The 14,380-nt window shown below is 38.8% G+C and overlaps 1 protein-coding gene and 1 long non-coding RNA gene across 5 annotated transcripts; both read left to right on the forward strand.

The window, feature by feature from the left end:
- The first annotated feature begins 636 nt into the window (after positions 1-636).
- On the forward strand, positions 637-2,447 carry LOC143416492 (uncharacterized). The gene is made up of 2 exons (XR_013096872.1): positions 637-824; positions 2,079-2,447. It is a non-coding gene; the product is annotated as an uncharacterized LOC143416492 (long non-coding RNA).
- A 183-nt stretch (positions 2,448-2,630) lies between these two features.
- LOC101485076 (ubiquitin carboxyl-terminal hydrolase 12A) lies at positions 2,631-14,139 on the forward strand. Of its 4 annotated transcripts, none has more exons than XM_076881746.1 (11): positions 2,631-2,672; positions 7,294-7,402; positions 7,515-7,630; positions 7,784-7,854; positions 7,940-8,080; positions 11,284-11,379; positions 11,505-11,636; positions 11,730-11,864; positions 11,991-12,028; positions 12,904-12,944; positions 13,036-14,139. In XM_076881746.1, exons 2-11 carry the CDS (start codon positions 7,371-7,373, stop codon positions 13,665-13,667), a joined length of 1,434 nt encoding a protein of 477 aa, XP_076737861.1. In that variant the 5' UTR covers positions 2,631-2,672; positions 7,294-7,370; the 3' UTR covers positions 13,668-14,139. The 4 variants fall into 4 exon arrangements, with proteins under 4 accessions (XP_076737861.1, XP_076737860.1, XP_014262786.1 ...); XM_076881745.1 differs by lacking the exon at positions 2,631-2,672 and adding an exon at positions 6,547-7,029 and having other exon boundaries at positions 7,255-7,402; XM_014407300.3 differs by lacking the exon at positions 2,631-2,672 and adding an exon at positions 6,548-7,029.
- The last annotated feature ends 241 nt before the right edge of the window (positions 14,140-14,380 follow it).

Consider the following 14,380-nt stretch of genomic DNA (forward strand, 5'->3'; position numbering starts at 1 on the left):
GGTACAGAACAACACGGATGAATCATGGTTCACATTGTTCAGGGCAGATGGCAGCTGAGAATGTTCCAGTTCTTGCATGGCCAGCATACTCACCGGACATGTCACCCATTGAGCATGTTCGGGATGTGCTTGACCGGCGTATACGACAGCGTGTACCAGTTCCCATGAATATCCAACAACCTCGCACAGCCATTGAAGTGGAGTGGACCAACATTCCACAGGCCACAATTGACAATCTGATAGACTCCATGCGACGATGTGTTGCACTGCATGAGGCAAATGGTGGTCACACCAGATACTGACCGGTTCTGGGTCCCCAGACCCCCAATAGCGCAAAAAACTGCACATTCCAGGGTGGCCTTTTGTTGTGGGCAGTCTGAGGTACACCTGTGCACTACTCATGATGTCAGATCAGCATCCTGATGTGGCACACCTGTGAGGTGGGATGGATTATCTCAATATGGCAGATGTGCCCACTACCACACATTTGGACTGATTTGTGACCACTGTTTGGGAGGGATGGTTATATTGTGTATCTGGAATGAATTTTAGGTCTCTACGTCCATCCCATGGGGAATGGGAGCAGTAACAAAGGTGTTGCGTTTATATTTTTGTTGAGTGTAGTTTCAGCAACAGGCACTGCAAGAGCAAAACCAGGGGCACAGAAACCAGCACATAATGGGAAAGATCTACCAGGTTGTAGTTCATGGACTACGGGGTGAGAAGATGATGATTGACCTGTGCAACACTGACGAGCAGTTTCAGAGCATGACAGTGAAACAGCTGAAGGAAAAAAATAAGTCAGAGGCTTCCGGAGACCGCAGGTAAATACACTGAGACATTAAGACTTCCATTACTTACATCATGTGACACCACGTAGCCCGTGGCTGACGAAGGCGCTCACAGTAGCATTTAAAATGTTGTTTTTCTTTTAGTAAACGGAAGAATCAAAAGTGAAAGTAGACAGCATTATGCACAACGACAAGCTTTTTTCTTTAACATTACTATATTAGTATATTGCTCCGGCTCTGCTAGGTCTATTCAAGCAGCAGTTTTAGGTACTTTTCTTTAAAATATTGTAAAGGGAGTAAATGAGATGAAGTAGAAGGATAAAGCACATATGTCTTGATGCATGCTCAATCATCCAGGTAAGTAAATCTCCAAAGGTTGATTCTGTTCATCTGAACGAAGTGTTTTCAGTGGGAGAAACGTTTTGTCACTCATCCAAGTGACTTCTTCAGTCTCAGCTGACTGCAGGTTTCCCAGTCTTATAAACAGAGCATTTGCATAATGACTGAAACCAGCCCACTGAAGGAACAATGGGCTGGAAGGTCAGTTCGAAGGAACTGATGATGAAGGAACTGACCTCCCAGCCCATTGTTCCACTGAAAACGCTACGTCCAGCTGAACTGGATCAACCTTTGGAGATAAAGCACATAATGTGGAAACTCAGTCTAGTAACAAGCAAGTCCAACTTTAAGTACATTACTTAATAGACCTGCAGAGTAGGTCTCTGCAGGAGCTGTATACCTCCAGGACACTGGGGCATGGAGCTCGGATCACTGCTGACCCTTCTCACCCTGGACACAGTCTGTTTGACTTGCTCCCCTCAGGCAGGAGGCTCCGGTCCATCTGAATGTAGAACCTCTCACCATAAGAACAGTTTCTTCCCCTCTGCTGTTGGACTCGTGAACAATAACCATAAGACTGTTCCCAACACAAACACATGACTCTCTACTGTGTTCTCTGCATCTGCTCCATTTTTGCGCTGATCATCACCTGCATTTATGTATATATCTATTTGCTCAGCACTTTTCATTTTTATGTTTATTTAAGTGTTTGTTTTATAGTATGTTTTGCACTAAGTACCGAAGCAATTTCCTAATGTTTTAAACCTTCACAACATCTGGCAATAAAACCCTTTCTGATTCTTATTCTAAATGTGGGCTAGTAATCTAATACATCTCTGTGGATGTGCCTATTAAAATGCATGTATTAAAATGGTATTGACTGTGTGTGTGTGTGTGTGTGTGTGTGTGTGTGTGTGTGTGTGTGTGTGTGTGTGTGTGTGTGTGCAGGAGAGGAAGCTCTGCGGCTGATATTCACAGATAAGATGTTGGATGGATCTGAGATAAAGTTGTCTGAATATGGAATCCAGCACATGTCTGTGATCCACATGGTGATGAAGGTTCCTGGAGGACTGAAGCCTTGACTGAGATCTTCTCCACCGATGACTTCAGCTGCCACTGCTTGCACTTCAGCCACTGTTTGCAAGTTGCTTTGTATATAGACTGTTTATAATAAGTGACAATAATCCATTAATATGCTCATGTTTGAAAAAGATCAGCTTTTATTGTTGTATAAAATAAAACTGCGCTCTTCAATGCATCCTTGTCTGTAAGTATATATGGAGGTCTTCAGGAAAGAAATAAGACAAATTAACATTAAATGCATTAAATAAGTTTACGTTTTCTGCTTTCTGACAGATATTGTGGTGGAAAGACAATGCAGCTGATGAAACTTTCTTAAAGATTGTTATTAAACAGAGGAAAGGCATATGCTGCCTGCAAAGAAGAATGATCTCATCGGGAATCTTATCAAGTAAACACCCTCACAGCTGGAATCAATGTGGCTGTTTTGACTGAACGTTGCATGTTCAGTGGAATTTCCTGGTAATTATAATCTCATGAGCTCATCATTTTGGCAGTGTTTTTGGTTTCTAAGTCAACAAAGCCGGCTGAACGTCAACTCTAGTCTCTTCATTTAACACAGAATGAGTGTCTCAGCTTCCACAGCACTCACTGACAAACACACATGCAACAACAGATGAGTGCTGATGAGGATAAAACACATTCTGTAGGAATATTAGTGTTGAAGCAGGCTATGAGAGAAAAGATACCTTAAAATGTAAAAAGTAGTGTCCCCCAGTATATATCACTATATATACTACGGTGGCCCCTAGAGACAAAGCACGTACAAACTCCAAAACACGTACAAACTCCAAAACACATGCAAATTCCAAAACACATGCAAACTAAAAAACACTTGCAAACTAAAAAACACATGCAAACTAAAAAACACTTGCAAACTAAAAAACACATGCAAACTAAAAAACACATGCAAACTCCAAAACACGCACAAACTCCAAAACACGCACAAACTCCAAAACACATGCAAACTCCAAAACACGTACAAACTCCAAAACGCTTGCAAAATCCAAAACACTTGCAAACTAAAAAACACTTGCAAACTAAAAAACACATGCAAACTCCAAAACACGCACAAACTCCAAAACACGCACAAACTCAAAAACACTTGCAAACTCAAAAACACATGCAAACTAAAAAACACTTGCAAACTAAAAAACACATGCAAACTAAAAAACACTTGCAAACTAAAAAACACATGCAAACTCCAAAACACGCACAAACTCCAAAACACGCACAAACTCAAAAACACTTGCAAACTCAAAAACACATGCAAATTCCAAAACACAACGGAAGTGCTCCAGGACGCTAGGGGCAGTGTTGAGCTCTATTTGCAAAATAAACAGCAAGTTTGTCTGTATGGGACGGTCTAGTCTCTGTCGCGCTTCCCAGGTTGCCTAGCAACCATGATACTAACCGCTGGAAACGTGTCATACAACTTGGTTTGACAGAAATGAGGGAGAATATATTTTGTTCATTTGTTTGTTTGTTTCTACAAGAGCTTTGTGTGATTTGATAAGTATCTGAGGCTGAGATCACAGGACAGTAAAACATGATTTTTGTGCTTCATTTCTGTACTGAACAGTTATTTCAAGATTAGTTAGTAAATAAGAATTAGCTAATGTTGTTCATGAGACTAAAGTCATATCACTTTGGTAATGTAAATATAATATGGCCAATATTATAGTTATTATATTAATCATTATTAGCTATTACAGCAGTGAACATGAACTCTGTGTCAAATACTGAGCCTCAGTACAGATTCAAGTTGCAGTTATTTATATGTCTTATCACCTTAAATCTTCACTCAAAGACAAGTATCTTTGACAGTGCATATATAGGTGTATCATATATAAGAGACAAATGTTGTTACTTCAGTATGTTGGCATTACTAAATTTGGCTCATTGCTTACATATATTTATAAAAAGAAAATGTACAAGCTGTGATAACTGTTTCTGATAGAATGAAGAGTAGACTGATATATGAAATATTCCTTTATTGGGTGAGAAAATCAGACCATGTCATAACTGCTTTAAGTCATACAGAATAGATATCAGAGCCTTAAACAGGCTGACTTCTGCTAAATGGGTCAAACTGGGCAGAAAGTATGCAAACACATAACATCCTTATAGAATATGATGTAACAATATAGATCAACTTACCTCAGAATATATAAAGCATATAAACAATTACAGCAAAATGATGCAACAAACACAGCAGTGCTACTAATCCAAAATACTCAAAGCTTCATAGAACTGAAACAAACATCTATTTTTAGCTCCATTCTGCTGCTGATACATACTTTAGGTTTCTGAATGTTAAACTTGTTGCTGCCTTTCATAGTGTGTAACTTGAAGGCCCTGAGTACTTTCTCCCACACTGAAAACACTGGCATGATCACATTATTTGAACATTACCTAATAAGACTGATTCAGCACAGACAGTTATGTTAAACTTTCCTAGCAGTCCTTCACAAACAGGGAACAGTCTGTCTATTCTCTCCATCTGTCAGCTGCTGCTGGCTCTTCCTCCTCCTCTTCCTCACACACTGTTGAGTTCGGTGGATCATCAGGGATGCAAAGCCTCACAGATGATGTGCAGCAGTGGGTCCCTCAGTCTGTCCTCACTCTGGACACTTGCAGTTGTCACACATGGAAATCAAATGTGTGATAAGCTGCAGGATTCAAACACAAGTGTAACTTATAAATGAATGTTCATACTTTTATTCCACAATCAGAGAGAAAGAAACAGAGAGAGAGTGCAGGACAGACAGACAGGTGGCAGTCTCAGGTGTATACCTGCTACAAAACAGCACAAAAGAAGGAGGATTTAGTTTGTGTTATTACGAAACAAGAAGAGTTCCAGATGGTGCAGTGGACACATGTGTGACTGCTGTGATTAAAGCATCTTTCTTTCAGCTTAACGAGTGAACCGTCAGCTCGTTCAAACACACGTTAAAGTCCGTTTGGCTCGACACCACCGAACAGAGGCAGCAATATAACATAGCTAACATTAACAGTGCAGTGGATCCTGCTTGTGCCGTGATATTCAGGACTGCAAACCGAGCAGCATCACTGACTTTCAGCTTGTGTTTGTGGATATATGACTGACTTTAATTATCCACAAAATCATCACAATCTCTGTAAGATTAAGGTCGACTATATATATATTTATTAAAGTAAAGGCTTTAAAACCAAGTTAATTCTGAAAGTACAGACATCGCTAATGTCAACTTTCCCGACATGTGGCCAACAATAATGGTTTAATGTTCTTCATTAAAAAAATATTTCCGCATAAATAAGTGACATAATATTCAGTACTTACTTCTGAAAGTTTACTCTTCCTCCGCTCCGCTTCCACCGTTTTTTTTCGGCAAAATTATCCACACCACCACCGCACTATGAAGTCTGGGATATGTTGGGCCATGAAGGCTACACCGACCCATCCTTAAAATTCAGGGAAATTAAGGACACTTTCAGGGCCGCATTTCGGGCAGCCTTTGAATTGGGAAAGCCTTCTCTTGTCGCTGTGAGGTAATCGGCCTTAAAATGCGGCCTTTAAGGCTGCAAACCCCAAATCCGGTCATTGGTACTTCCTGGCTTGTGTAGTTACTAGGTAACAAAAGCTCAACACTGCCCCTAGCGTCCTGGAGCACTTCCGTTGTGTTTTGGAATTTGCACGTGTTTTTGAGTTTGCAAGTGTTTTTGAGTTTGCAAGTGTTTTGGAGTTTGCGCGTGTTTTGGAGTTTGTGCGTGTTTTGGAGTTTGCGCGTGTTTTGGAGTTTGTGCGTGTTTTGGAGTTTGTGCGTGTTTTGGAGTTTGCATGTGTTTTTTAGTTTGCAAGTGTTTTTTAGTTTGCAAGTGTTTTGGATTTTGCAAGCGTTTTGGAGTTTGTACGTGTTTTGGAGTTTGCATGTGTTTTTTAGTTTGCAAGTGTTTTTTAGTTTGCATGTGTTTTGGAATTTGCATGTGTTTTGGAGTTTGTACGTGTTTTGGAGTTTGTACGTGTTTTGGAGTTTGTACGTGCTTTGTCTCTAGGGGCCACCGTATATACTATACACTATATATCACTATATACATTTCAGCATACAGCAGCAGTGTTTCCCAGAAATGGACATAAAAGAAAATTGCATAAAAGTATTTGTTTTTACTGGTGTACTGTGTAGTAACCCGAACAACAAGTACATAACGTCATTGTTTTACCTGCTCTACATCTCTAATAACTAACACCCTGTGCCAACAGTGATTGCTTCACTTTCTGAATTAAAAATAGATGACTGACGTATTCCAAAGGAATGCATTGTTTGCTCAGTTCAGTTATCCCGCCTTCCTTTGAGAATCGGTACACATGTAACATATTAACAGGTTTCTTATTTCTGACTAAATAACTACGGGTTCATATTTTAAATATCACATTTAAGGGTGCAGTGCCCACTACCTTTTGGAGAGGATAACATTGTTCGGTCATGTGACGCTTATTTTAATAGAAATAATTGTTTTTTCCGGTGCACCCTGAATACAGCACGAACAGGTCAAACAGAAACTGTTACCACAGTTTCGACTTAACTGGACGTGAAAACAGCTTAATCCTCTTGTCCGTGAAGAATCCCAGGGAGTGTCTCGAAGTTGCAATCGTAATGCATGCTCACATGCATTAGTGTATTTGTAGAAAAGGTATTTGCGGAATCGTTGCCACTGTTTTGCTGTTAACCAGCCGTGTCTTTGTGGCCGCTGGCGGCGTAAAACGGGACTGAGGTTCTAAAGTGACTGAAAATGAATTACACGGGTCGACAGTTTTTCGACGGAACCTTTAACCTTGCAGGTAGGTGCAGTGCGTTTAGTGTCCTCAACCTCTTTTGCAGCAAACTGGGTCTTAAAATGTAATACTAAGCAGCCTATTCACTAGAATGTGGACTGATCAACAAAGATTTTGACGCTTTTCTCGTAAAATTCAATCTACAAAACAGTAAATTGTGCAAAACATGAACGGGTGCAACTATTCGCTGTCTGTGCTGTTTTATAATCCATGCTTATGGTATGAAAGCAGTTCTGCTACTTGCATGCTTTCATAACAATCTCTCCCCAGCAGCGGATGTAAAGTACCATGGCTTGGCAAAAGAAGGAGCAACATGCTATCTGAACAGTGTGCTGCAGGTGCTGTTTATGACCAAAGACTTCAGACAAGCTGTGATGAGGTTTGTTGTTGTCCGTTGTACTTGTCATGCACCATAATGTATTCATGTCAGCTAGATTAGCAGTTTAAAACTGAGTTTTGTATCACTCATGACCAGCAGTGTCTTTGTTTAGGCACACCAATGAAAATTCTCAGTTTATTGACCAACATCTTAAAGCACTGTTTGAAGACTTACAGAATCATACTGCAAAGACGGATGCAATAATAAAGACGCTGGGCATTGACAATGGTACAGTATGTTAACACACTGGACAACAAAACATTTGAATTCTATAAATCACCTGTGCATTTGAAGTGTTGCATTCATAACCCATAATTAAAGTTCATAGTTAAAGAAACATTTTTATAATTGACTTGTTTTGTTGAACATCTCTGCACTCAGTGTATGAACAGCATGATGCTGCAGAGTACTTTGAGAAGATTTTAACACTGACCAGTCCTCAGGCATCACAGGTACAGTCTTCATCAAAGGGTAACTATAAGCAGGATGGAAAAAAAATAATAGATGTTAACAGGTTTTTGTTCATTTGTTTTTCAGATCTTCCATGGCATGTTGGCAAAGAAGACCACCTGTTGTAAATGCCTGACAGAGACTGACATAGATATACCGTTCTGGCATCTTCCTCTTGCACTGGTGGATTCCTGCACTCACACAAAAGGAAGTGAAGGATACAGAGTGGTAAGGATCTGACAAGCCTCAAACCTCTGAGCATGTTTCTGTTTTCAATATATACCGTAGGGGAGATTTCAAACCCTGCTGAATTTGAAAATTTTCTTAAAAAGAAATGAACAGTCTCTAATATTTGTGGTAGTGTCATGGAGAGACAACATGTTAACCAAAAATTCATAAAAACACATGACATAAAAGTTTTAGGGTCTTGTAGCTGGTCACCAGGCTTGCACATGTCTCAGGAGGATTTTTGGCCCACTCTTCTTTACAGGAACTCTCATAATCCTGTTTTTTTTGTTTGTTTGTTTGTTTGTTTTTTGGCTGCCACTTAGCACTTTGAGGCTTCAGCTCCCTACACAGATTTTAAGGACTGAGGTCTGGCTAGGCCACGCCATGACTTTAATGTTCTTTTTCATTAGCTCCTCTTTTTGTTTCCTTGATTGTATTTTTGAGTCATTGTCATACTGGAAGATTATCCAGGATCCATCTTCAGTGTTCTGGCTGAGGGACGAAGGTACAATACGGAGGAGTCATCCTGTACTCTTAGCAGAATAACAGCCCAAAGCATAATGTTTCCACATTTGTGCTGGACTGTAGGGCACGATGTTCTTTGGGCCATACTCAGCATTCCTCTTCCTCCAAACATGGCAGGTCAAGTTGATGCCGTAGAGCTCGATTTTGGTTCTGATTTGACAACAGCGCTTTATCCTAAACCTTCTCTATATTATTTAGAGGTCACTGACAAACTAAAGATGGGCCTGTACTCGCTCCTTCTTGATCAGAGGGAGCTTTTGGGTGCTGCAAGACTTTAGTCCATTATGCCATTAGTGTGTCATCAATGGTGTTCTTGGTGACTGTGATCACAACTGCCTTGATATCATTAACAAGCTCCTCCCGTGTACTTTTGGGCACATGATCATCTTCAACATATGAGGCAAGCGCTCCACACTGAAGGCGACCGATGGTCATTTTATGTTTCTTCCATTTTTGAAAAACTACACCAACAGTGGTCACCTTCTCACCAAGCTTCTTGCTGATGGTGTGGTAGCACATTCCAACCTTATGCAGATCTACAGTCTTGTCCCTTTGACAGATCTTTGGTCTCACCCATGGTGGTGGAGATGTTGGAATGAAACAAACAGATTCTGTGAAAAGGTGAGCTTTATACTGAGACCAGGAGTATCTGCAATTCACTGATTGGCTGTGTACCCATGTAGCACACAGATTACAATCTGTGGGAGCCAGAATTTTGGCTGGTTTGCAGACTACATTCTTATTTCGCTCTATACAGTGCAAATAAAAGTTGTTTTCTGGATTTTTGGTTTATATTCTGTCTCTCTCCATTTGAGACTGTTCATTTCTTTGAAAGTGAGTAATTCAGCAGGGCACCCAGTAATTATTCCCTCCACTGTACACTTTCAATTGGTTTAACTTTTGCGCCTGAGCGTGTCGGTGGCTTTTCACCAGTTTTTATTCCCTTTACTTCACAGCAGTGGCTTATTCAAAGTCATAATTACAGTGCAGATTAGTTGGCCATACTTTAGAAAAACTAAGAAAAACTAACAAAGAAAAATATTTTTCTAGAAAACAAAAGACAAAGAAATATCTCCCACTTAAAGATGAATATCCAAAACTAAAGTTCTAAATAAAATAAGATACATATATTTAGAAAGTATACCTATTCTTTAACTATTTAAAATCAAGACAGTATAAACATGAGCAGTTTTGAATCATCACATTCAAACCTGTTTCTTGCCACACTTGGTACATCCCCACCAAAAATTAACCATAATGTGATCAAAGGGCCTGGACTACTTTCACAGTTCCTTGATCTAAACCAGGGGTTCTCTGACTTTGAAGAAATGTTTTCACACACCGTCTAATAAAAACAATGACAGAAAAGCCTAACTGCAACTTTATTTAGATAATAAACTCTAATAAATTCACAATGAATCCTTCAGTAACTTGTTTTAAACAAACAACTTTCATTTCAAACAACTATTTGTAACTTTTGTCACTAAACTGCTTCACTAATCTGCACCACTTCTTCAAACAAGCAACAAGTTAGACAGAATGTGAAAATTGACAAACAAAAATAAAGTTCAGTCTTAGTCTTATAAAGAAAAAGAAATCCAGAAACTTGTGAACACAGATGAAAAATTTAGAATTTATTGAGAGTTTATACTATTCACTCTTATTGGCTGTAGTGAGCCTGTTTTTGACTGCAGAGCTTTGGTGGGGTGTGGTCTGCGGCGTGGTTGCGGGGAAGGCAGACACACCTGAGCGGCATCCCCAATCATGCCTCGCCGGCTTAAAACAGAATGAACTGTTGTTGTTGTTGATGTGTGTAGGCTGTAGCCAAAAAGCTGCAGCTGCGTGTGTAAGTCGACAGCCGCAGATGTCAAACATGAGGTCCGCAAAACTTATCTGCCAGGTAACTTGTACCTGTCAGAACTCTGCCACACTTTGAGAACCGCTGATCTAAACTACGAGGCCAAGCACAGTCAGATGCAAACTAATGTGTTATAAATCTTTAAACCAGCATTTTCAATCAGGCTCTCTTTAGGATTGCTGCTATTTTACATTCAGTTGTTCATCACAGTGAGTTTGTCTGAGTTACAGGAGCACTAGTCTCTGTATCTGTTGACCCTAGAACTGAAGAAGCTTCTCTGATGAGAGGTGAAACGTCTTCAAGCAACTTAAAGAAGTCCAGACGCTTTTCTTTCCAAGCTCCTTAGACCGTGTCATAAATCTAAGAACACACCTCCCGCCCTAAATCCACATGCATGGGAAGGTGGGGGTGGGGAGAGTAGTAGCACAACTCAGAACAGTGTAGGCCACAATGATAACAGGGGTGCTAAAGTCCAACCCTGTCTCTTTCTAAGTAACACAAAGGAACTGGAATGGTTTGAGTTATCAGCTACAGATTTTTTATAAATCAGCTGCAGCTGATGCAGAAGTCTGCAGTCTGAATGCCTACTGACACCAGTAATTGTGTGCTGGTTGTGTAGTTTGTTACTAAAGTGAGGGTTTACTGCTTTCTCTCAGATCTCCTTCAAAAGGAAGTTAGACTCAAGGGTTAATTAATTGTCTCGTGTTAGACACATTCCTTCTTGAGAAAACATTTCTGAATACCCTACATCCGTGAAACTAGTCAGCGGGTTTATGTCAGAGGGAATTAAGGAATAAAATGAAATGTGTGCATTTTCCAGGTGGATGGCATTGACGAGTTTTTCAGAATGACAGAATTAAGTGGAGAAAATCAGATGTACTGTGACCAGTGTGATGACAAAGTTGATGCTACTACTGTAAGTAAAGAGAAAAGTTCTTTCTGATTTATGCACATTAGCTGATTTTGTTATTGTAGAATTATTACTTCATAATGTTATAATGAAAAAAAACACAATGACATATTCTGATGTTTTTCATTCAGAAAGATGGAATGAAGCATCATCCAGATGTTTTGCCTCTGCTTCTGAAGCGCTTTGAGTTCAGCTATCATGACATGTCATACGTCAAAATCAGCTGTGCTGTGGAGGTTCCCTACACCCTGCAGATACCAGACGTATGTATAACAGTATATTTTAATATTTATACAATATCCATTTAATTTTCTTTGCTCATTATTTTTCATGGCTGTCATTTCTTTGGTGATCAGAGTCAGACATATGAACTGTATGCAGTTGTGGATCATGTTGGTGATCTGAGAAGTGGACTTTACAGTGCAAGAATCAAGATCGAGGAGGAACACGGAGACAGATGGTATAATTTCGATGATGCTGGAGTCACAGAGGTAAGACTGTTAGTCCTTTCTTCACTATTGCTGAAACATTATACAAAACAGCCATGTTGCGCAGTTATGTATTACAGAGGAGGAGAAAGAGATCGATCATATGTTTCTTTGCTTTTTCCATCACAGCTTGATTATGAACCGTTCCAAGTAGACAACACTGAGAAGTAAGATTTTGTCTTTTTCTTATATCCACATAGTGTTTTTTTGCAAATATTTCTTTATTTTGCACAAGTGCATACTGTAGATATATTAGATCTCATGTATGCAGGTGAATGCACTGGCATTGAATTTAATGCACTATACCACATTACTATGTCATACCATTCTGCTGATGCAAACAAAGGAATGGTTTTGATCAGCCATTCCCAAAGTCAAGAGTGCTGAGGCCCACTTAAAAAAAACAGAACATCCCTCGGGGCCCACTCACTCTTAAATCTTCAGTCTAATCAAAATACAAAAAAACAAAACATGTATTTTCTAAAAATTGTATTAAATAACATAAACAACACAGGCTGTACCGAGTTATATGCCAGTTGTTAAGGTCAATGTGTCATCCAGAGACACAAACTTCAAATCAAGAGCAGAAAATTTAGGTTAGAATAATAATATAATAAAGCAACCATACTCCCGGTTTAAATTCAGTTTTTTTTTATATAAATATATTTATATAAATATGTATCAGTACATTAGTATTTCAAACTGAATTTCTGTTATCGCTGAGGCCCACCTGCAGTACCTTGGCAACCCACCAGGAGGCCTCAGTCCTTACTGGTTTAGATCAAAGCAAGTTCATGGATTAGAATTACCCACTCAAAGTCCAGACCTAAATATTATTGAGAATCTATGGCAAGACTTAAGCATTGCTGTTCACAGTTGCTCCCCATTTAATCTGACTGAATTGGAGCTAATTTTCAAAGGGCAAATATCGCAGTCTGTAGATATACAAAGCTTTAACATACTTTTCAAACCACTGTATTGAATACATGAGCTACACATTTTGATTTAGTTGAAAAATAAATCAGTTTCTTTTCTTCTTTAGATCTGAGAGTGCTTATCTACTTTTTTACAGAAAGAAGAAAAGTAAGGACAAATCTTTTTATAATGCTTTCCATTAATGTTTTGTTGGTGTGCATTAAATGCTTTTATAACAAATTTCAAATTCATCCCACAGATGCTGTTGGTGAAGAGATCAAGGAGATGGAGCAGTTGTCCCTGACAGCACGCCATAAAAATCACACAGACTGTGAGGGTGGTGAAGTATCAGACGACTCTAGAAAGGATACAGGAGAATATGGGGGAGGTAGACCAAATGTTGGAAAAGATTACAGCTCTAAATTTGTAAGTGTTGAAGCTGATAAAGTAACGACAGGAGAAGGAAAGCTGTTAACAAGATATGACCTCTTAAATGGATCTCAGGACGAGCAAACAGGCAGTGACAGAATACAAATCATACCTAAAGATAATCAGATGAATGAGCAGAGGAGCATTAGCAGGTTTCTTAATGAACCAATAAAAGAAGATGTGATGGGTGAAGCCAGTAATCATGATGTTACACATTCAGCACATAAAGATGTTAGTGTGCAAACTCAGAGGAGGAGTGTGAGGGATGACAGGGAAGAAACGAAAGAAGCTGATAAATATATTCAAATGAGTGAAATCACCATTGAAAATCCTGACAACAGTGAAGCTGTGAAGCATGTTAGCATGAGATTAGATGGTAGAGGGCAGAAAACAGCTGAGAAGATTATCAGTGTTACCTGTACATCACAAAGTGTTTTAACAGCTACAAAATGCTTAAGTTAGAATTGACTAAAGGCTTTATTTGGCGTAACGTTTTTAAAGGTTCAAAGAAACTTGGGATATACCTTAACACATATTTCTGTTATCACTGAGTGTTTTTGTCTTTTGTTCTTAATGGTTTCATTTTTATGCAGTCTTTTAGTGTATTATCGATTTCATTTTATTTTCACATTTCTTTGTGTAAAAAAAAAACAAACATACCAATGAATGTAAAGTCTCAATGATTTCAGACAAGAAATTTCACAAGGAAATATTTAAATGTAAACTTTTGTGTTTATATGTTTAATGCCTGATTTTAATTGCAGTATTACTTAATTACTTTTCAATCTGCTGTGCATTTCCTTTTTAAGCATTGCAATGTGTTGTGTTCTTCAGCAGAGCCCTCTGAGCTCATCTGTTGCCATTTCTTTGTCATTTATATATTGATTTTCTTAACTTTGGCTCTGAATTAATAAATACAAAAATACTCATTTTACAGTATGTTTTGATTACAATCGTGGCTAAAATGTTTTCCATATAATTGTATATGACTTTACCTCTGGACCCAATAAGAAATTCCCCTAGCTTAGATCAGATTTAAACTTAAAATTTACAAATTAAAAATAATTTTGGTAACGATGGCTGAGCTGAAGAAATTATTCCAGATAAACTTAACATGGTTAAATGAACGTGAATTCAATGGACATTACTTAAAACAATTTTACTTCCTAATTGAA

This window comes from Maylandia zebra, linkage group LG3 (assembly GCF_041146795.1).
Source record: "Maylandia zebra isolate NMK-2024a linkage group LG3, Mzebra_GT3a, whole genome shotgun sequence".
Classification (NCBI taxonomy): domain Eukaryota; kingdom Metazoa; phylum Chordata; class Actinopteri; order Cichliformes; family Cichlidae; genus Maylandia; species Maylandia zebra.

Coding starts and splice junctions, on each gene's coding strand:
- LOC101485076 (XM_076881745.1), top strand. CDS start 6,981: ATGAATTACACGGGTCGACAGTTTTTCGACGGAACCTTTAACCTTGCA. Junction 11,865..11,990: donor ATGATGCTGGAGTCACAGAG/GTAAGACTGTTA, acceptor TTTCCATCACAG/CTTGATTATGAACCGTTCCA. Junction 12,945..13,035: donor TTTTTACAGAAAGAAGAAAA/GTAAGGACAAAT, acceptor TTCATCCCACAG/ATGCTGTTGGTGAAGAGATC.